Here is a 24396-nt window from a genome sequence, read left to right on the forward strand (position 1 = left end):
TATGATCGGTTGTTTCTGTATTACAACTTGCAAGTTATGACCGATATCATTTTAAGGCAAAGATGCAATGAAGATGTATAACTATAAGTTCAATTTATCATAAAAAGTGTCAATACCATAGTGTCTGTAAATGTCCTAAGAAAATTTAGTAGGAACAATTTTTAAACTGTGTTTTCTGTGCATTTCATGAGGTTATGTGGTTAGACATGTGTTGTTGAGCAGAAGAACATAGGTTTGAAACTAGATACAAGCAATTTTCTTTTCCTTCTTCATGTTTGTAACAATTTTGGGAATTTCTTATTCATGTAACAGAAATATGTTCTGCAGTATGAATTGTTATTTATACATTAGAGCATGCGATTTCAGTAATGTGTTCCTTCCATTTTGTGATTTCACTCTGATTAAAAAATTACAGGAATCAAAACTCTCTCCAACCTGGTACCAATAAAAGCAGACGTACCTGTTCTTACAATGGCAATTCTCAACCATCCATTACCAAGACTAAAAGTATCATTATTACTAACACTCAAAATAAAAACACGTCCAACAAAAACACAAAGAGGATCGCGGTTAAGGCAACTCATTTCAATTTATTTTTTTGCGACACCGACTGAAGTACCACTATTCATTTCAGTGTCCTCAGTACCCTTGAATACTGGCAAGGCCACTCGACATCTATAACATCTGCTCCCATAGCGCTACATCACATAGCGCGGTACTGAACAACAGTATACTAGCAATCCCTCAGCGACAGATCGAATAAAGTTCGCTACTTTGCTTAGCTCTTTGTGGTAAACAGTCAGCAACGATTTTTTATCACCGTTTCCCAGTTTGCCATAGTGTCAATCACTCGTAATTTCTCTGTTAACGAAACATGAGTAGATGCCTTCTGGTCTCTACCGCTGTATTCACTGCTCATAATTCTCCATGAGTGTGAATGATCCCTATACATTTTGATAAATTTGGCAATGAACTCTATGGAGGACTGACGTGTATCTGCTATTATAAAATTCACTATGCACACACTGAGGAGAAACACTATACTGAACAAACAGCTGACTGAAACACGTTTCGTGCGACAGATTTGCGGCGATCTTCTGTCCCCACACTCCATCTTGTCTGCGCAGATGTGATTTGAGCAACTTCGCTCCAATCTTCAACTCCAGCGTACAGGTTTTTGGCGCATCGCACAAATCTCCTGTTCACAAACAACAACTTTTCTGCGTGAATGTGATTCACGCAGACATTTGCGCCGATAGATCGTTGGGAGTGGACGAGACTTCTGGGCTTTTGCCTGTGGAAACTCGGCTTAACTTGTCAAAGAGTTTCATTGTCTAGAACAAGCCCTACGTGTGATATATCCTCGTGTATATTCTTTGACCAAAATCCTCGTTGTTTTCATATCCGCTTCCTTTTCACATGGAGGTGTCTCCCAGGTGGCATTGATTCACGTAAGAGTGAGATTTATTAAGGATACTTGTTGCTGCATTATCATTTCTGAAATATTTTAATAAATAATAAGTAGTGAAATATTTAATTGTAACACAATACTATATTTCGTAACAGCAGAACCTTAATTGTTGTAAAAGTTGTTAATCACGTGTGTGTACTGTTTTCACATTTACGTTCAAGTTTTTTACGCAGGTTTAATCGTTGCTCTTATTAAAACGTGAAGATGTCGGGAGGTTTAGAAGTTTTGAGCTTGAAAGAAGACGATGTCACGAAAATGTTGGCTGCTTTTACACATATTGGTACCGAGAACGTAGATTATCAGATGGAGCAGTATGTGTATAAGCGGCGAAGTGATGGTAAGTAAATTGTTCTAAAATATTTCATTGCAATTTGAAGATATTTGTTGCGAGTAATAGTTTTGGTGCATTTCTGGTGTCGTACAATTATTCTCTTGATTGAAGGTAGTATTTGTGTTTGCAAATAGGTGTGCACATTATCAACCTGAGGAAAACGTGGGAAAAATTACTTCTGGCTGCTCGTGCCATTGTTGCAATTGAGCATCCGTCCGAAGTGTTTGTAATTTCATCTCGTAACTACGGCCAGCGTGCGGTTTTGAAGTTTGCAGCTCACACTGGTGCAACACCTATTGCTGGTCGTTTCACCCCAGGAGCCTTCACCAACCAAATTCAGGTGTCTTTTTCGTGATCTCTGGAATATTATTGCTTTCAAAACTGTGTGATACAGTCTGATGAGTCAATACATATTGTCATGTGGCACTTAACATTTTCTGTGTACAGAATACTTTGTTAATGCTGTTGCTATATTTCCCTTGTCAGTGTAAGACTTAAGATTTGGGGGGGGGGGGAAGGGGGGAGGATGTCAAGCAGGCCTGCTTGGAGCAGGGAGGAACCATGACATTTCAATTTCCACTGTGTGTACTTTTACATAAAACTTTGTGAGCATGACCAGGAAGGATTCAGGATTCACACTTGTAGCAGTGAAAGTACAAAACAATATAACCTTTTTTTTTCTCTCGTGAAATTTCATCTTTTTTTTTTCACTTACTGTTGGCCGCATTTGTTGCTATAGGTACACTTTTCTTCATAAGTAAGATCTTCTTAGATTAATTTTGCACAGTATACAAACCATACTTAACAGGTGTATGAAAACCTACAATTTAATTAATTTATGAAAAAATGAATGAGCTGTTACATTTTAAACTTCATGTCTAGAAATAACTCAAATTTTATAGATAATTATGTCAATTTTTACCACAGTTTTTAATAGCTTTGGAAAATTTCAGTTTTGTATTAAGGAGTTTGTGTTTAATAAGCATACCAAGTTTTAAAGTAATAGGATATTTATTTAGGATGTTACGTGTACCTAAGTGTTTTGTGGAAAGTGGCTGTTAAACTTTCTGCTTGTACTTGTCATACTATTAGAACTGTCCAGCACCAGTAGCACTTCCTTTTTCATTTTCGAAATCAGTTTTCTTCCTTTTCACATTCCTATGATGCATTCTTCTTGTTTTTACCACCTCCAAAAATATTATCTGTTTTCACTACACGCTCTTTCTATTGCATACAAAACTTTGACGCAGTTCACTCTGGGCTTAATTGCCATCTTTTCTAAAACTTATTTTCTGCTTTGCATACCATCATTAAAACATGAAACTGCATCAGAAACACCAATGGCAAGTGCATTTCTTCCCACAAAAATGGTTTTTGGCAATCTTTCCCATACCCATTGGTTAAAACATGGGTTTTGGGTACTGCCATGAACACATTTCTTCAATAAGTTTTCATTAACAAGTTCCCTGAATATAGATTTTATGGCTTTTATTACAGCAGTTGGTAGAGAATTCATGTGATATTCACCACCAGCAATTGACCTTTGGTAACCACACAATGATTCACTTCTTTTTGAGCACAAGTTGTGGATAGGGTTATTGTCTGTAGACATTTTGTGGAAGTACACGGCCTAGACTGCTTACTTCATATTTTTCAAGTCCTCTGTGTTCCTTCTTATTGCCAAGCCAGAATATGCCCATAGCTTGTTAATTTCTGCATCCATCAGTTGCCCTCTCCCTTTTATTCCCTTCCCATCAGATATTATTTTTTTTTTTTCCCCCCCCCTGACAAATCTTGTTTGGGGTGCTAAGTTTAGCACCAAGTCTTTTTTGTACGTGTCCCACACATTCTAACTTCTGCAGAAGTCTCAGCTCGATATGAAGCACATTTTTGAACCTCAAGGAAAGCTTTACTATCCCTATCACCAAAGTACTTCACATATCACAGGCCATGGGAGGCAACAGATCTGATAAAGAAGCTGACAACTCCCTGTACTTCCATACCTCCACTTGAGCTTTTGTAGTTCATATTACATTCATGATCTGGAATCCCTTTCTCCCAACTATGACAAAATCTGTTCAACACTTCATCAAGTACTTCGCCAGTGCCTACAGATTGTGTAACATCACCATTCAATGAAGTGAAGTGTCCTCTTATTTGCCAGGTACTAAACATTGTCCAACATTTACTGTGATAGCATGTTAACATTAACAATACTATTATATGAACCTTCAGATTCACAGCCTCTATTTTCATCAGTACAAAAAACAAGTTTCCTTCTCGAAGCACTCGGTGGTTTGTTTGCCGGCACTGAGAGGTTGCTGTCTTGAGCCACTGGTGTAACATTTGTTGTAGCACCCTTTGCTGTGTATCTGTTGCCCTGGTGACATTGTATAAAATTGAAGCGACAAATTCTGGGCACCTTGTGCCGTAAAATTACACAAGCGAGCGTAAAACAACACAGCCAAATGAAAATCGTTCCGAAATTCACACCACCGCATTGCAAGCCTTTCAAAACTGAGAAAAACCAAAATCCACGATCAAAACAATGCACATTGATACCAGCAGAGAAAGTATTGATATGAAAGTCCTTTGTTTAGCGCATGACAATCTCTGGTGCAAATATAAACATTTGAATTCTACAGATCGAAATACATTTACATATGACAGAAAAATGTTGTGCAGAGGGGTGTGGTGCTGCATCTTGGTACACTTAAGACCAAATAATGTGCCTTATAATCTCTCGAGTATATGTTTTATACATCAAACTATGCAGGAAGATGTACACTACTAAGTAGGTATATTTTTGAAAAATCAATTTTTTAAATTTTTGACGTTCTTCCCCCTTTAAGCCAGACAAGCCATAACCAATCAGTGCTTTTCCAATTTGTCTTGAATGTGATAACACTGCTTAGTAAAGGCAGAGTGTTTGTCCCTCTTCGTTTAAACCAGCCACAATGATTTTTGGATAGTTGTTAATCCAGTGTGTCTATTGCACGCATTCACATGTGGAATATGAACTATATGCTAATTATAGTATTAGAAACAATCTTTTCATCTCTTGTTGAACACTCTTTTAATCACGAAGTACCAAATCAGAAGTATGATCTTTTTTCTTCCAGGCTGCCTTCCGTGAACCACGTCTTCTGATTGTAACAGATCCTGCAGTTGACCATCAGCCCATAACAGAGGCATCTTATGTCAATATTCCTGTTATAGCCCTGTGTAATACTGATTCCCCATTACGTTTTGTGGATATTGCAATACCGTGTAACAACAAGGTGAGTTCTATGGAATAATTTGTTAGATTAGGCTATCAGTAGTTATTGAGTAGCTTCACATGAAAAAGCAGTACCTCCAGGATTGTCAGACAAGTGGCATTTACCTTGGGAGAGTACCCTTGCTGGTACAAGTTTGTAAATTTTATGCTTCACATGCCTGGTTTATCGTGAATATTATAATCCGTTCATCATAAGACTAAACCTGATATAAACAAACACGGTGGTTGGTCAGAAGCCGCAGCGCACGTACGCTGGAGTTACGCTTTTGGAAGTAGGTCCTACTTATGTATTAGATATCTTATTACTAAGTTACATTAAATATGTTCAAATGTATTAATAGCAATAAACATTTTTCTTAATCACGCTTTAGCTACGTAGTTTTTATTTAAAAAATTGTGTAGTCGCAGCCTCTGCAGCATTGTGCCGATTGTCACACTGTTAATGTGCAGTATGAAAATGGCTGAGGCTGCTATCTGTTCTATAGTGAGATACACACGTGGGAACACGGTTAAAAAATTCCGAGAAATAGGCAGTTCTTAATGTTTTTCATAAATTTACAGAGATAACTAGCTTTGAAATTTTCCCAGTGTTGTAGACAATCCAGTTAATAAAACAGTCGAGACAATGTGCAGTGCAGTTGATAGCATTATTGAAATCTGCACTGCATGGTAGTGAAACATGACTGTCAGAGCAACAGAAAAGATGAGAATCTCAGTGTGTGGTGTATGATGCTATGGGATGATGTTGAAAATTAAGAACTGATAAAGAGATTAAAAAAAATAAAATAAAATGTGGATCATAAAACTCATCATAATTGTGCTGTAGGAGGAGGCCTTTTGGCTCACATGTACACCTGTCTTTTGGTGTTTCTGTCTGCAACTCATCTTGTGATGAGTAGCAATCTATCATTTTCATAATATTGTTGTAAGTCTGAAGGCATACAGTTCAACTTAGTACCTAGGGATAAGCTATGGAAATGGAAATAAAGTCCCTCGCTTCTTGACAGAGCGTGGGGGAACAATGTTTGAGACAACCACTGCTGTACAAGGCAATGTTCCAATGGAGGTGGTTTGCCGTTGTCTTCCTCCGACCATAATGGGGATTGATGATGATGGAGACGACACAACACCCAGTCATCTCAGGGCAGGTAAAAATCCCTGACCCCGCCGGGAATTGAACTCGGGATCCCATGCTCAGGAAGCAGGAATGCTACCACGAGCTGCAGACAGGGATAAGCTATGAAAAACTTACATTGGAACAGTGACATACTTAATATCGATAAGGCAAGCTAAGCCAAAGACTGCTTTTTATTGACAGAAAGAACTCTTAGAAGATGTAACAAATCCACTAAAGAGATTGCCTGTGCTTGTCTGTGCTGTGGTAGAGTATTGATGTTTGGTACTAAGTACTTTCCAGATAGGGCTGGTGGAGACATTGAAGAAATTCAAAGAAGAGCAACCCATATTAGTGCAAACTAGGGGGAGAATGTCACGGATGTGATGCACAAGTAGTGGGTGGCACTCATTAAAACGAAGGCATTTTTTGTTGCAGTGTGATCTTTAATGAAATTTCAGCCTCCAACATTCTCTTCTGAATGTGAAAGTAATTTGTTAATCCTACATAAGGAGAGATGATGATGATGATAAAATACGATAAATTGGAATTCACGTGGAGAGATGTTAAAGGTGTGATAATGTAGCCTTATAATAATAGAGGAAGATATGGAATCAGTTCTCTTGCAGTATTCAGTTTTCCTATGACTTCAGTGCAAATATAAACTTGATTATAATGACTTATTCTTATTACCTCTTGTCTTTTGTTGACAGAGCACACATTCCATTGGGCTGATGTGGTGGCTGCTTGCAAGGGAAGTTTTGAGATTCCGTGGTTCCATACCTCGCGATGGGAAATGGGATGTTGTTGTTGACTTGTTCTTCTGGAGGGACCCAGAGGAGGTATGTATTCTTGAGTATGTAGAGGTGTGTTGAAAAAAAGATCTACAAAACATTGGAGGAAAAACAAGTGTATTGTGGTGTAAAATACTGGATAAGAAAAATAAACAGAAGTATGACTTGGTAGTATTTATTATAAGTGATACTGGGATCTAGTTCATTTATAATTACTAAGTTTGTTATTCCACTGTGTTTTTGAAATAAACTTCGTGCATGGAAGTGGATATTGCAATTGGCTGTGCTGGGCCATTTTGACATACAAAAATATGCACTTAGCAACTTCCTTTTTCATAATATTATCACCATATAGCAGAGATGCCGAGTCTCCGATAGGCACAATAAAAAAGACTGTCACAAATACAGCTTTCGACTAGTGAAGCCTTCGTCAAAATTAGACAACAGACACATACACACTCATGCAACTCAACACATAAAACTGTAGTCTCGGGCAACTGAGGCCACACTGCGAGCAGCAGCACTAGGGTGTGTCGAAAAGTGGCGACTTCATGGGAGTAAGGAGGAGGCTGGGGCAGGGTGGCAGTGACGTGCTGTTGGGGAGCATGCAGGAATGAGGAGGTGGAAAGAGGGTAGGGAAGCTATATGTGCAGTCAGGTGGTTGATAGAGGGGAGCGGACAGGTAGGGAGGGGGGATGAGGATAGTGGAAAAGGAGAGAAGCAAGAAAGGTTGGGCGCAATGGTGGAATGAGGGCTTTGTAGGGCTGGAATGGGAACAGAGAAGGGGCGGATGGGAGAGGACAATGACTAACAAAGGTTGAGGCCAGGAAGGTTCGGAAATGTGGGACATACTGCAGGGAAAGTTTCCACCTGTGCAATTCAGAAAAGCCGCTGTTAGTGGGAATGATTCATATGGCACAGGCTGTGAAGCAGTCATTGAAATTAAGGATGTCGTGTTTGGCAGTGTGTCCAGCAACAGGGTGGTCCACTTGTTTCTTGGCCACAGTTTTGCCGGTGGCGATTCATGCAGACAGCCAGCTTGTTGGTTGTCGTCCGTATAGAGTGCAGCACAGTTGTTGCAGCTTAGGGTGTAGATCACATGACTGGTTTCACAGGTAGCCCTGCCTTTGATTGTATGGATGATGATTGTGACTGGACTGAAGTAGGTTGTGTTAGGAGGATGTGTGGGACAGGTCTCTGGAACCTGTTTCTATTACAGGGTTATGAGCCATGAGGTTAAAGGGTTGGGTGCAGGGCTTGTGTAGGGGTGGAAGAGTATGTTGTGCAGGTTCGGTTGTTGGTGGTATACCACTGTGGGAGGGGTGGGAAGGATAGTGGGCAGGGCATATCTCATTTCAAGGCATGATGAGAGGTAGCCGAAACCCTGGTGGAGAATGTAATTCAGTTGCTTCAGTCCTAGGTGCTACTGTGTTAAGAGGAGGATGTAGCCGCACGGTGGGGGTTTGTGAGGTGGTGGGAGGCTGGAAAGATAAGGTCGGGATATTTGTTTTTGTACAAGGTTGGGAGGATGATTATGTTTCATGAAGGCTTCAGTGAGACCCTTGGTATATTTCGAGAGGAACTGCTCGTCGCTGCAGATGTGACGATCACAGGTGGCTAGGGTGTAAAGAATGGACTTCTTGGTATGGAATGGGTGGCTGCTGTTGAAGTGGAGGTATTGCTGGTGGTTAGTAAGTTTGATATGGACGGAGGTACCGATGTAGCTATCTTCAAGGTGGTCAGCATCTTCAAGGAAGGTGAGTGGAGTTGGACCAGGTGAAGCAAATGGGGGAGAAGTTGTTGAGGTTCTGGAGGAATGTGGATAGGGTGTCCTCACCTTTGATCCAGATAGCAAAGATGTCATCAGTGAATCTGAACCAGGTGAGGGGGCTTAGGATTCTGGATGTATAGGAAGGATTCCTCTAGATGGCCCATGAATAGGTTAGCATAGGATGGTGCCATGCAGGTGCCCATAGCTGTACCCCGGATTTGTTTGCAGGTAATACCTTCAAAGGAGAAGTAATTGTGGTTGAGGATATAGTTGGTCACGGCGAATAGGAAGGGGGTTGTTGGTTTGAATCTGTCGGGCATTGGGAAAGGTAGTGTTCAATAGTGGTAAGGCCATGGGCATTAGGGATGTTATAGGGAGATGGCATCAATAGTGATGAGCTGTGCAAGGAGTGGTAAAGGGACAGGTATTGTGGAGGAAATGGTTGGCATCTTCTATGTAGGATGGTAGGTTCCCAGGTAATAGGTTGAAGGTGTTGGTCTGAGAGCAGAGATTGACTCGGTGGAAGCACAGTAACCAGTCACAATGTGGCATCCTGGGTGGTTGGGTTTATGGACTTTAGGAAGCATGTAGAAGGTAGGATTGCAGGGAGTGGTAGGGTTGAGCAGAGAGATAGACTCCGGGGAGAGAATCTGGGATGGACCTAAGGATTTGAGTAGTGACTGGAGAGCCTGCTGGATTTCTGGAGTGGGGTCATAGGGCAAGGTTTGTAGGTAAGGTGTATCTGACAGCTGGCGGAGTCCGTATGCCAGCTAATTCCTGCGGTTCAAAACGGTGGTGGTGGAGCCTTAATCCACTGGTAGGGTTATAAGGTCGAAGTTTTTAGGTGGTGGGTTGTGTTTCTTTCTGTAGGTGTAAGGTTAGTCTGCATGTTGAGGGATTTTGGGGACTGATGCTGAGGCAAGATCGAGGTTAAGAAATTCTGAAAAGTTAACAGGGAGTGATTACGGGACAGTGGGGGTGGATCACAGTTGGATGGAGGAATGAGCTTGGTCAGTCATGGTTCAACATTGGCCTTTGGTTGGGTGGTGAAAAAATGTTTCCACTGTAGGGACCAGGGAAAGGAGAGAAGGTCTAACAAGTCCTGCTTTACTGAATTTGGGAGTGGGGCAAAATATGCACTTGCTAGTACCTCCTCCCCTCTTCATACCTTTATGCATGCTTTTGTAGTTTTTAAAAAAAAAATTCCTAGCCTACACTTCACAGGATACAGTATGTTAAAGTTGCTGTATGAAAGTGATTAGATTATTTTGTGCAAAATGTTTTGTATGTGTAACATATGCCAATATTTCGTAAGATACAAAAAAGTTAGTTGCACATTTGTTCAATTCAGTTTTTAGATCCGACAATATTATTTGAAGTTAAGTGTTGATCATGGTCTTCCAGATTTGTGGGAATGAAGTGGTGGGCCAAGGTGCTTTTTCTTATTGAAATATTTTGTCCTCATTAAGTAAGAAATAATGTAAGGGAAACATAATGTCCAAAAATGAATTTGTAACTAGTTTTTGCATGTTAACATAAAAAAAGGAAGAACAAAAAGATTTTCCCAGACCAGGCTTTTGTGTCCAATCTGTGCACTTGTTCTTCAAAATATGAGATGCAGATATTTATCAGGCCTATGAAGCAAGACATCCCTCTTGAGAAGACAGCAGCAGTCCAATTTCAATAACATCAAGGAAATTTGTCTATGCTCTTACTTTCCGTAAGCAAGAGTGGAATGCATTCATGTTTATCCAAAGTTTTCACCATAGTTTTGGTCATCGTTCTTACCCCACGGTAATGTTTATTGCTGACATCGGTGTCGCTGAAACTTCCATGTTTTCTCTGGCGGTAATTGAGTCATGGCACTGGTACACAGGACACATTACCACTCACAAGCAAGGGATTTGCTAAGTTATTTTAAAAATTGTTTTCTTCGGTCCAAAAGGTGGCTGTGATACTTGGTTAGTGCAACTTCTGTACATTAGTAGTTTATTCAGGGTGTATACGCCTCAGGAGACCAGGCATTTTTCGTTGTTTTAGTTTCAAGTTAAATTTTTGTAATTCTCACTGGTAAGAACAGATTCTCTACTCTAGACCACTATTGCAGCAGTAAAACATGAACGAGAAAATAACACCAAAACGAAACTTGAGTTGCAAAGAAAATGCACCATTTATGATGACAAAACACAGTGCACAATCAAGTACCTGTGTCAAAGGTTTTAGGACAAAGACTATGAAGTACTTCGCAACTATAAACTGCTCTTGATGAGCGTTACGTCACTACTATGTACATATTTGAAGGACTCCACACACGAGCGAAGTATTACAGCAATCTGTCGCATGGGTGACTGATCACTTCATAGCGAGCGTGTGTGGGTGTGTGTGTGGGGGGGGGGGGGGGGCAAATGATAGGTTGCTGGTTGCCGGTCGTGTGGAAATCCCAAGCAATGTGACAGATGGTGTTCAATTTGTGCATGCAGTATGGCTGCCTGGCTGGTTAGAAGAGTTGTTTGACAATTGGCAGTGGCTCATTTCTCTGTTTATTAAGAGTGGTTCTGTAATTTTGTTTTGCTTTGCCCATGCTGAATAAGAAGTTTGTTAGTATTTTAAGATTTCCAGGGACCATAAGCTACTCACAGAAGTGGAAGCTGAAGTTACCATTTATATTAAGAAATAGTGCAGAATACACCCTCTGATTTTGCAGTGATTAGCATTCTGAAGCTTGATCTATAGAAGTAGAATTAATAGGAAGTTCATAATTGTGATACAGTGGGGCTCCTGTTATGATTTTGGGTTATTTATGAGATAATTATAATTTAAAAGTTTTTAACTTCTAAACAGAATGACATATGTACCTATGGTAATGTTAAGAGGATATTTGAATTTAAACCTTCAGGGCAGATCTATCATACAGTTACAGTCAAATCCCTTGAGATTTCACATAAACTAACTTTCGTTCATACAGTTTATAACAAGTGCTGCTGTTAACATCTCTGTAGACACACAGAATATATAGTGTAAATACTTGGAGTTAAATTATAAGACCAATGAATAAAATGGATTTGAGTTCTAGCTTGAATAGAAATTAGTACAAAATATAACAGAATGCTTTAAGTAAATGACAAATATATTTCATAGAACTTGATGGAAGATGCCGATTGTGTGTCTTCCATAATACATAAGCATTCAAACACTACTGTGTTGAAAGTTTGAGTAATAAAGTGATGTGGTTCTTTTCACATAGTATTTGTGAAAATATTCCAGACGTAAACAATAATGAAATCCTAAACTCAGATTGGAATGTATACCGCAGAGACAGGCTGAGCAGTGAAGGGGGAGGCATGTTTATAGCGATAAGAAGTGCAATAGTATCGAAGGAAGTTGACGGAGATCCGAAATGTGAAATTATTTGGGTAAAGGTCACGGTTAAAGCAGGCTCAGACATGGTAATTCGAGGTATCTATAGGCCCCCAGGCTCAGCAGCTGTTGTGGCTGAGCACCTGAAGGATAATTTGGAAAATATTTAGAGTAGATTTCCCCACCATGTTATAGTTCTGGGTGGAGATTTTAATTTGCCGGATATAGACTGGGAGACTCAAACGTTCATAACGGGTGGCAGGGACAAAGAATCCAGTGAAATTTAAGTGCTTTATCTGAAAACTACCTTGAGCAGTTAAACAGAGAACCGACTTGTGGCGATAACATATTAGACCTTCTGGTGACAAACAGACCCGAACTATTTGAAAAAGTTAACGCAGAACAGGCAATCAGCGATCATAAAGCGGTTATGGCATCGATGATTTCAGCCGTAAATAGGAATATTAAAAAGGGTAGGAAGATTTTTCTGTTTAGAAAAAGTGAAAAAAAGCAGATTTCAGAGTACCTGTTGGCTCAACACAAAAGTTTTGTCTCAAGTACAGACAGTGTTGAGGATCAGTGGACAAAGTTCAAAACCGTTGTACATTATGCGTTAGATGAGTATGTGCCAAGCAAGATCGTAAGAGATGGAAAAGAGCCACCGTGGTAAAACAACAGAGTTAGAAAACTGCTGCGGAAGCAAAGGGAACTTCACAGCAAACATAAACATAGCCAAAGCCTTGCAGACAAACAAAAATTACGCGAAGCGAAATGTAGTGTGAGGAGGGCTATGCGAGAGGCGTTCAATGAATTCGAAAGTAAAGTTCTGTGTACTGACTTGGCAGAAAAATCCTAAGAAATTTTGGTCTTATGTCAAAGCGGTAGGTGGATCAAAACAAAATGTCCAGACACTCTGTGACCAAAATGGTACTGAAACAGAGGATGACAGACTAAAGGCCGAAATACTAAATGTCTTTTTCCAAAGTTGTTTCACAGAGGAAGATTGCACTGTAGTTCCTTTTCTAGATTGTCGCACAGATGACAAAATGGTAGATATCGAAATAGACGACAGAGGGATAGAGAAACAATTAAAATCGCTCAAAAGAGGAAAGGCCTCTGGACCTGATGGGATACCAGTTCAATTTTACACAGAGTACGCGAAGGAACTTGCCCCCCTTCTTGCAGCGGTGTACCGTAGGTCTCTAGAAGAGCGTAGCGTTCCAAAGGATTGGAAAAGGGCACAGGTCATCCCAGTTTTCAAGAAGGGACGTCGAACAGATGTGCACAACTATAGACCTATATCTCTAACGTCGATCAGTTGTAGAATTTTGGAACATGTATTATGTTCGAGTATAATGACTTTTCTGGAGACTAGAAATCTACTCTGTAGGAATCAGCATGGGTTTCGAAAAAGACGATCACGTGAAACCCAGCTCGCGCTATTCGTCCACGAGACTCAGAGGGCCATAGACGCGGGTCCACAGGTAGGTGTCGTGTTTCTTGACTTCCGCAAGGCGTTAGATACAGTTCCCCACAGTCATTTAATGAACAAAGTATGAGCATATGGACTATCAGACCAATTGTGTGATTGGATTGAGGAGTTCCTAGATAACAGGACGCAGCACGTTATTCTCAATGGAGAGAAGTCTTCCGAAGTAAGAGTGATTTCAGGTGCGCTGCAGGGGAGTGTCATAGGACCGTTGCTATTCACAATATACATAAATGACCTGGTGGATGACATCGGAAGTTCACTGAGGCTTTTTGCAGATGATGCTGTGGTGTATCGAGAGGTTGTAACAATGGAAAACTGTACTGAAATGCAGGAGGATCTGCAGCGAATTGACGCATGGTGCAGGGAATGGCAATTGAATCTCAATGTAGACAAGTGTAATGTGCTGCGAATACACAGAAAGATAGATCCTTTATCATTTAGCTACAAAATAGCAGGTCAGCAACTGGAAGCAGTTAATACCATAAATTATTTGGGAGTACGCATTAGGAATGATTTAAAATGGAATGATCATATAATGTTGATCGTCGGTAAAGCAGATGCCAGACTGAGATTCATTGGAAGAATCCTAAGGAAATGCAATCCGAAAACAAAGGAAGTAGGGTACAGTACGCTTGTTCGCCCACTGCTTGAATACTGCTCAGCAGTGTGGGATCCGTACCAGATAGGGTTGATATAAGACAGAGAGAAGATCCAACGGAGAGCAGCGCGCTTCGTTACAGGATCATTTAGTAATCGCGAAAGCGTTACGGAGATGATTGATAAACTCCAGTGGAAGACTCTGCAGGAGAGACGCTCAATAACTTGGTACGGGCTTTTGTCAAAGTTTCGAGAACATACCTTCACGGAAGAGTCAAGCAGTATATTGCTCCCTCTTACGTATATCTCGCGAAGACACCATGAGGATAAAATCAGAGAGATTAGAGCCCACACAGAGGCATACCAACAATCCTTCTTTCCATGAACAATACGAGACTGGAATAGAAGGGAGAACCGATAGATGTACTGAAGGTACCCTCCGCCACACACCGTCAGGTGGCTTGCGGAGTATGGATGTAGATGTATTCATTGACCATCTTGTTCATTGTATTGAAGCCAACGCCCCCCCCCCCCCCCCCCCCCCCCCCCCCCCCCGCCCCCTCTTGGTGGTGATATAGTGCAGAATTATGTTTCGTTTATAGCTTTCAGTGTCACCTCCTACATTTGTCGTAATGCTTGGTACTAACCAGGATCGGAGCACGATTATTCTTTGTGACATAGGACTAATGTAAGATCATTATGAAAAACTAAGATGGGTGACATTGCTTTCTTTATGGGGTTAGGCAACAAAACTTTAGGTATTTAGTCCTTGTTGTTCCATGTAGTCAAATTTCTTGTGTAAAGTTAAAGTACTTGTGGAAGAGGCAGACAGATTCAGTGGTGATGTAACCAGCTAGTTGGATCCAGCACTACACTTTTTCCTTGATTTTTCTCTAGGAAAATCTTTCTTTTCCAGTATACCCTTGTAAGTTCAAAGCATAATTTGATTTTACATCAATCAAAATCCCATACTTTCACTTAGCTGGCTTTTACTTCATATAAACAACAAACGGTCAATGCCCCCAGAAGGAAGCAAGTTGTTTGTATACTAAGAGATGTTAATGAGAATTGTAATTAGACCTACAGTTATTGGCAATGTACAGTCATCTCTGATAGCATGGTGATAATGATGATCATAATCATAACACACCAAATATATAAAAAAAAATTATGTAACTAAAAATGTGATATTTTGGTCTAGAAATCCACCAAAACCTTTAGTTTCTTGTAGTGTCATCAAATCTGATGAATGTAGGTAATTGTTGGAATAGACATTGAAGCAGGAAAATCTCTCTTGTACATAGGATCTGCAGTTAACAATAATGCTACAGGCTCCCATGTTTAGCTTTCCGAGCACACAAGTACTCGTCATACACATCTGTTGCCAACCTTGGTTTCTGATTTTCTAGGTATGTAGCATCCCACTCCTCATAATATACCTGTGCCTTTTTATCTACATCAATACTCTGCAAACATACCATGAGGTATGTGGCAGAGGTACATTTCACAAGGATTTCTAAAATACTGTCATGAAAGAACAACTTCAAAGCATCACCACGCGTAGCTTTTGGTGGAATTTTTAGACCAAGATATTCCATTTTTAGTTACATAATTTTTTTATATATATATATATGGTGTGTTGCTACAATCATCATCATAATCATCTTCAACAACACTGTTTTCTATTTCATGTGCTATTTTTTTCTCTTGCCTCTAACGGTCTGTTTCTGCTGATTCTGATCCATTGTCACTATTTATTTCCTCAATGTCTCCATTTTCTATAATGGAAATTACTCCACAAAGGTATTCTGGGTTGTTTAAATCACGTCACAGTACCTGTCATTTTCTGTCACTAACACACAGTACTTGTAACTTGTTAAATCAAGTCCAAATAATACACTAAATGAAGTGAGACAAAACAATGACTATTCATGTTCCAAACAATGAGCTTACTGAAATCTTTATTAGTTGCATCATTATTGCCAGTGTAACAAAGAGAAATCATATTTTGAAAAAGAAATTTTTGTAAACTCTATCGTGTGTGGTCAACAGACCCCATTCAATAGAAATATTGTTTTCATTTTATTTGCTTAGTTACGTAGCCAACACAAGAGACATGAGGTAGCTATGTATCTGACAGTAAAGAGTGTCATTAAGTATATCTTCTGACTAAAATGTCAAAATAAGACAGAAAAAATGTACTTTTGTGCTCTTGACTGACCCTGCTAGGTAACATGAAGGTGAACTCAACAGTTGATGTATATCTGAAAAGTGTTGATAACATCGGATGTCATGTCAGTAGCCCATAGTCATCCTGATGTATCATAAGAGTGAGCGAATTACTTCATGCTGTCTGATAAAAACCTCTATGATAACCTTTCCCTGCACCTCCATAATTATGCCAACACAGTTGTTTGCAACTGTGACATTTGGGACAGCAGGGGGTGCAGCTTCTGTTGCTTATACAGCTAATGAATTCCCTTCATCCTGTCCAGTGCATGCCTTAACACGTCCATATGAAATATTGAGGTGAATTTGCAGTCACATAATTTCTCTGGTATATAATATCTTCACTGCAACATTGCAATGTTTTCAGTAAAGTATGCACTGCAGGCTTATAACTACTAGATATTTAATGTCAGCACAACTTTGATAGATTCCTTTGTCAATATGCCCGTAGTATAGAGACTTCACATGTTCTTGCTAATAGCACATTGGTATCCTTGGGGAACTAAAAAGCAGTTAAAATAGATCTGTGCACTGACAAGTTGTTGCCATTATTATAAAAATGCTATCCCTTAAGCTTTTTTTAGTGTAATTATCTGATTTGATGTTAGGTTTTCCAGTAAAAATAAGGCTCTGAGTTCATCTTAATAATTTCAGGCTGAGAAAGAGGAGGTAATTAAGGAAATGCTGGTCCCTGCGAAGCCAGAGATTCCAGACTTCACTGCTGCTGCCACTGCAGATAGTTGGGCTCAGGAACCAGTTGCTCCAGAAGCAGCAGCTGCAGCTGCCACTACCTGGAGTGAAGATGTTCCTGTGGCACCAGCTGTTCCAGGTGCTCCAGCACCAGCTGCATTTCCTGCCAGTGAAGATTGGGCATCACAGGTAAAATTCCTCATACCTGGCAATACAGTGATACTGCTGAACAAATCTTGTTATATGTAGATACATTCATGACTTATTGATTGGTATTGAATAGGTGAATTCACACAGATACTGTGATTAAGAAATTTTGCTTGATGATTGCGGCCCTCGGAAGTGCTAACAATAATGAAGATTTTCCATAGTAGTTGATGGTACGAATAAGTTACTGATAAGTAACTACAAGGTGTGGGGCTCTGAACACACAATTTTCTACGCCAAAAAAGAGATTAAGTTAATTTTATTCATAGTGACTGTTGAAACTATGAGTAAGAAAAATGTAAAGGAATGATCAGGCTCTTTTCCTTGATATCAATAAAATTGTGATATTAGTAACTGAAAAAAAGTTTTCATCAGGAACTGGATGTTGAAAAATCGAATATCCACAGGTGCAGATTCAGGATACTGAACATTCATTTGCACTAGTGAAGCCATGCTTGATATCTTTTTGCATTAAAGTCTTTTAACTTGTTCTTTCAGCAATTTGTAAAGAATTAGATGAATGTACACAAGTGAAAGTCGGATATTCCAGGCAGTTTTTTGGAGATAATCAAAATATCTGTAGACGAGCAGTATGGGTGAGAGACTATTGGTGACTGATTTCTGCTATGAAGCAATTTCAACACCACATTACAGAGAACCAGCCCTTTATGATTGCAGACTTAACATTAATTTCCTGCAATTGTGAACAGTTCTGGAAATTGAAACAGATTTGATATACTGATTAATGAATGAGTGTTTTGCACACACCGTTCAGCAGCCAACATATTTTATTGAGGAATTCAGTTAAATTGTTTTTAATCAAGCCTCCTATATACTGTTTATTGTAGCCCAAATTATTTCAATGTTTAATGATGAAAATTCCTGGATGGAAGAATATTAAAATGAAAGGCAACTACTCACTTATAGCTGACTGAGATGGGTGACTATTAGAGAAAGAGCTAGAGCTCAAAAGCTGGTGTAAATATTGTTTTCTGTTGCTTGTGCCTTACCTTTGTTTTATGTATTTCCACATTTTATATGCACCTGACAATTTTTGTCTGATGTGTTGTCATAGTTCCAAAAAATGCAGACACCTGTAATGCCCAAGCTGCAGTTAGGGATGGGATTTGTGAGAAAACTTTGTACTGTGCTGCCTAAGCATCTATATGAACAGGCTAATTTTTAAACACACCAAGAGCTCCAACTAATGAAAGTGTTTGTGACATTTAATTTAGCAATGCAAATAAGGCTTTGATGCTTAAGAAATTCTTGATGTGTTTGTGCTCCCCCCTTAGGAGTAGCCCCAGGCAACAGTTGAAGTACTTGAGTTTATCTCGCACCCTGACAAATGCACCTGTACACCTTGAGAAATAGCTGATCGCTGTGTGTGTTCCAGCAAAAGTTTTCATTCCATTTTTGGCCATAGGAAAATTACATTATGAATAATCATAAGCAACAGGACCTGTAAATATTTTTACTTGCAAATCATGTGACTTCATTTTTAAATAGGCACAGTGAAATGTCCAGTAAAAAGATTGTTGCCTATATTTATCTGTTTTATTCTTGGTACAGGTTTAATTTGCATTTCAGTTCACTTATGTGATGGTCTTGAAATTTGGGAATAGGTTTTTCTATTTTTCAATGGCCGAAGGAAATAAGATTTTTGATTTTCCAGAATCACTGTGAGATGCATATCTTTCCAGGTTCCTGAAGACTGGGCACCGCAGGCAGCGGCAGCCCCTACTGCTGGAGCTGCTGAGTGGGGAGGCTCTACTAATTGGGCATAATTTCTGTATGGAATGTGTACACAATTGTAATAAAGGTGGAAAACTTTGATAAAGTTTTGAGTTTCGTATCTTATTTCAGACCTCTCACTGAAAGATGAAGGGTGGAATTGCACCCCTGTCCATTTCTCTTCCCTTTTATTTATTCACTTCACCTAGTCACCCACCACTTCCTCACTCATTCCTGCAATAGTGGTGTGTGTGTGTGTGTGTGTGTGTGTGTGTGTGTGTGTGTGTGTGTGTGTGTGTGTGTGTCCACCTTTAAGATGAGAATGTTTTAGACAGTTGTGTCCTGGATTGAAACAAATTATATTCAGAGGTTAGACTATTTTCCCCTCTCCCTTAAGCGTAACAGATATACCCATGAAGTTAACCCTTTTGCTTCTACAGCTATGGTCCATGCTGAGCCCGGCTTTGTTGTGGCTGTACTGATAGAAAAGTGCTGCTACCTCTGAGATACGGTGTTCCAGCCACTATGATATGCTTATCATCTGATTTTAGTAAACTACTTACCAAAAAAATTTGATTTATGCACGTATTACAGTCTGATATCTTTGCATGACAAAGGAATAAGTTTTTTTTTTGCTGTTTGTCCTAGTTATTGTGCTCCGTCAAATTAAGCAAACAAAATGCTGAGGTAAAAACACATTGCATAAACTTCATTTTAGCTCATACATAGCAGTATATGAAACTTAGGTAGAATATTGAAATTTTATTTAAAATGGAGTGCAGAATGGTATCTAATTTTGTTTTCAGTTACTGATTTTTATATCTGATGGATGGTCGCATGTGAGATTTCCAGTTCAGTCAGTGTGCATTGGGCATTATGTGGCCATAACAGTCGTCATATTAGTTCAAGATACCAAAGTGAGTTTTTTTGCAAATGATAGCACACAAAGAGGCACACAGTTTGCGTGACAAACATCCAAGATTTTTATTTGCAAAAATTTGGAAGTAACTTGTCTTAAGCAATTGTCAGTGGCTTAGGACACACACACATTTCAGTAGCACTGTGGGGAAAACTCGAGCAGCGCGCATATACATGTCTGTAGCACCTGGGCAAAACCACTGAGTTTTGTGTCCCTTGCTTTGAGTTCACTTGTGTGAAACGAGCATCCAAATTTTTTCAGTTCTGTTTTTATTCCCTTTTTCACAGTAATGGTTACCAATTTCCAGAGTCAGTGCTGGTATACAGGTTAACAAATTTTGTTCTGTGTCCTCTCATAACAGTTTAAAACATTTGAGTCTTGGTGTGTATGATGATAGGTTCCTTGATTGCCCCTTATTTGTGCTGTTCCTCTTCTCACATTTCCTGCAATATTCGCCTCACATACTAGCTTAAATTCAACAATGAAAATTCCAAGATTGAATGTAACAGCATTATGAAAAGGACAGTTGCAACTCACCTTATAGCAGAGATGCTGAGTTGCAGATAGGCACAATAAAGACTGCCAGAAAACAAGCTTTCGGCCAACAAGGATATATACACACACAAACCAGCAGTCTGGTTACTGAGGCCTCACTGTGAGTGGCTGCACGTGATGATAGAGAGGCAGTCACATAGTGGGGGTGAGGAGGAGGCTGGGGCAGGTAGGAAGAGGGATAGCATGGTAGGTGAGGATGATGGTAAAGTGCTATTTATTTGGAAGCACAAAAAGGGATGAGATGGAGAGAAGGTAGGGCAGCTAGGTGCAGTCATGATATTAGACGCAGGATGAGGGGTTAGCACAAAAGGAGAGTGTTAAAATGATTGGGTGCGTTAGTGGAATAGAGGACACTGTAGTGGTGGAATGGGAACAGGGAAGGGACTAGAGAGTAAGGGCAAAGACTAACAAAGGTTGAGGCCAGGAGGGTTACGGGAATGTAGGATATATGGCAGGGAGAATTCCCACCTGCACAATTCAGAAAAGCTGGTGTTTGTTGGGAGGATTCAGATGGCACAGGCTGTGAAGCAGTCATTGAAATGAGCACTGCATTGGACAGTGTGCTCAGCTCTGGGGTGGCCTAGCTGTTTCTTGTCAACAGCTTGTTGGTGGCCGTTCGTGTGTACAGACAAGTTGTTAGTTGTCATTCCCTCATAGAATGTGACACAATGATTACAGCTTAGCTTGTAGATCACATGGCTGGTTTCCCATCAAAGGCAGGGCTACCTGAGAAACCAGTTGTGCTGCATTCTATGTGGGTATGTCAACTAACAAGCTGTCTGTTTGCATGAATGGCTACCAACAAACTGGCCAAGAAATGGCTGGACCGCCCCATCACTGAGCACACCTCCCAACAGTGTTTTTCATTTCAATGACTGCTTCACACACAGCCTGTCATCTGGATTCTTCCCAACAACACCAACTTTTCTGAACTGTTCATCTGGGAACTCTCCCTGAAATATATCATACATTCCTGTAACCCTCCTGGCCTCAACCTTCATTAGTTTTTGTCCTCACCAACACACCCAGTCATTTTACTTCTCTCCTTTTCTGCAGCACTTTACCATTGGCGCCCCTATCCTGCTATCCCTCCCCCTTCCCATTGCAGCCTCCTCCTCACTCCCACTACCTTGTTGCTTCTCCTATCCGACTCGCAATGTGGCCTCAGCAGCCTGGCACAGTGGTCGTATGTTTGTGAGTTGCATTTGAGTTTGTGTGTGTGTGTGTGTGTGTGTGTGTGTGTGTGTGTGTGTATACAGAAAACCCTTACTGTATGCCTATTTTTTACTAAATTGTGCCACCCAATCACATTATCAGCATATTCGTGCTAAAGTTGTTTTGTATTATATTTTAAGGTATCTTTAAAGTTTTAGACCAAAAGTTAATTGTTCTTGACAGAAACATGAAAATGTTTCTTGAAAGCCTCAGCATTACAATGCCTTATCAGCTTATTAATTACAGGCAGCATGTTCTTTAAAATAGTCTGGAGTCATGTTGACTCTTATGTAAGATAATACGTTTCATCTAAAGAAATGACCTTTCAGCATCTACAGAGGTGATTGGAGCAAACCTAAAGCTTTGAAATATTGTAATATCCATTTCTTCCCCAGTAGACTTATAACTGTGTACAGTTCTGGAAGTGTGTTGAGACCAGGATTTATTGAAAACATTTTACACCTTTTCCTAACAAATGAACTCCATTTCCATGCACACTCTCCAGTCTTTGTACTGCAGCATCCACAGTTTTCACTAACTTTGCCAGAGGCTGCCCTGTTTCTTAAAGCTGGCAGATCACTTACGGCAGGAAATACAACTAGACCGCAATGAAAGTTGAGTATTTCTTTCTTCCTAAGATTTGGCAAGTTTCTTTGCTGTTGCAACTGAAGGTGCTTCATCCTCCAGAGTGATGACCATCTTAGGTATTATATTCTGGAAATTTGAATTTTAGTAAACTGCTGCTGAAATCCATGTGCCCCCCTCCTCGTCATATTTGTTGGGGCAGTGATTTATATGGTGCAATGTCTGAATCCTTGACAGGTTTTCATAAAGATCTTAATGCTGGAAATCAGTTAAGTTATTGAGCCTTTTTTTAAGTATGGGGCAATTGTGAACTTTTTCTGCCACTGTTCCAAGCAGAAATGTTTTTATTGAATTGTCTGCTGAAAGATGTAATGGTCCCAACAATGACATTGGCATTAAAACAGGCTGTAGGATCAGTTGACTCAGTGATTGAAATGGTCTTTTTTTATTTTTTTTTTTTACTTCATCTTAATCCTTTGTTGTAACATTTTTGCAAACTTGATTTGCTGGGCACAGATCAATCTGTTGTTTCTCCAAAACCTATCTTAATGTAGGATTCTGTTTCCACAAAGGAATTTCATTATCAGTAAAAGCTTAATGTAAGTAGAATGCAAGTTGTAGTTCTTCACTTGATGTGAGTGTTACCAATGAAAGCTGTAGAGGACAAGGGGTTATTTTTAGGAAATATGGTACGGAATTGTGATTTGGTGTCTTTCAGTGTGCAATGTGCCAGCCTCACGGCAGACAGCGGACCAAGGCTGACCTGCGCGTGACAGTTTTGCAACAAGCGTTGGTATGTGTGTATGTGCGCGGCAGCCATCAACACACGGAACGCAGCATTAGCAGAATTACACAGGCGCGGATGCATTAGCCGACTCATCGTGAACATTGTAATAAAACGGCACCGCATAACCATCGGATTCAGCAGCGGTCTGCACTATTTAAGGGCATCGGAGGTGGGCGTCGGCATCGGTTCAACCAATTGGGCGTTCAGTTGCTGTTACGTCGTCGAGGACCGGCTGGCGGAGGGCATTACCCGCTACTGCACCAGCAACTCCCGGCATCGTCAAAGAGCCGCAGTGTCTGCAGTAGGCGAGCTAGGCCGGCCTCGTGCTGCTAACCTACCACCTGCACAGCCGCTGACTGAGCACGGCGTCGCGTTGCCTGGGCTGCGTGCATCAGCATGTCTCTGCAGGACACGAGCGGTGGGGCTGAGCTACCGGAAAATGTATTGGAAGAACCAACAATAAAGAAGAAGATTGCTAAAAACAGCCACCTTCTTCTACCCAGCCACACCCTACAACCCCAACCACGTCACACGCTCCGGTCATCCTATTACAAGTGGTGTCAGTCGAGCAACCTGCGCATCACGCATTCCTGTTACAATTGGTGACAGTGTGATCTTCTCCCTCGATTTGGAGGAAATTGTGGCTGGTAATCGATGAGGATATGTGGGACCTGAGAAGGGGAACAATGGATCAGCAACATGACTAGTAAGTATCCAATTTTTCGTTTGGTGGTTTGTCTGAAAATGTAGCATAGTCCGTCTTCCCTTCCTGTTCTTCTTTCTGGGCTTACTGTAGTCTTGATTCGATAGCTGGTAGGAGCGAGTGTTGGAATTAGAGATAGAGCTTGCTTGGTCTAAAGAAACGCAAGGAACGGTTTCCTGTTAATGCAGTAATTCTTGACACTAACGCTGCGTCGCCCCTTTCTTGGGAAAAACTGGGGAGGATGTTATGATTTTTTTTGGGAACCTTAGCACGGCCACTAAATTGGGGTGCAGAAACACTTTTGCATGTGGGTAAGTTGAAAGTAACTGGGGATGCCAGAGCATACGTTACCTGCCATGAAGAATTAAGGGATGCTCGGACATTTGAAGTATTCAAAAAAGGGTTGCTGGAAAGGTATCGGAGGTAAAATACGTCTAGATATTATCAGGAACAATTGAATAGAATGTATCAAAGGAATGGGGAATCAATAGAAGCTTTTGTAGATCGGATTCAAAAAATTAATGTTAATACCTATGAGCTAACGGATTCCGATAGGGTTAATGAA

The 24396-nt window shown here is 40.3% G+C and overlaps 1 protein-coding gene across 1 annotated transcript; it reads left to right on the forward strand.

Annotated features, from left to right (window-relative positions):
- The first annotated feature begins 1356 nt into the window (after window positions 1–1356).
- LOC126162258 (40S ribosomal protein SA) lies at window positions 1357–19173 on the forward strand. Its single transcript, XM_049918649.1, has 7 exons — window positions 1357–1451; window positions 1645–1808; window positions 1937–2142; window positions 4925–5083; window positions 6910–7038; window positions 17091–17315; window positions 19037–19173. The coding sequence occupies exons 2-7, from the start codon at window positions 1676–1678 to the stop codon at window positions 19118–19120; spliced, it is 936 nt and encodes a 311-aa protein (XP_049774606.1). The 5' UTR covers window positions 1357–1451; window positions 1645–1675; the 3' UTR covers window positions 19121–19173.
- Window positions 19174–24396: the final 5223 nt, after the last annotated feature.

Source organism: Schistocerca cancellata, chromosome 2, assembly GCF_023864275.1.
Source record: "Schistocerca cancellata isolate TAMUIC-IGC-003103 chromosome 2, iqSchCanc2.1, whole genome shotgun sequence".
NCBI classification, from domain to species: domain Eukaryota; kingdom Metazoa; phylum Arthropoda; class Insecta; order Orthoptera; family Acrididae; genus Schistocerca; species Schistocerca cancellata.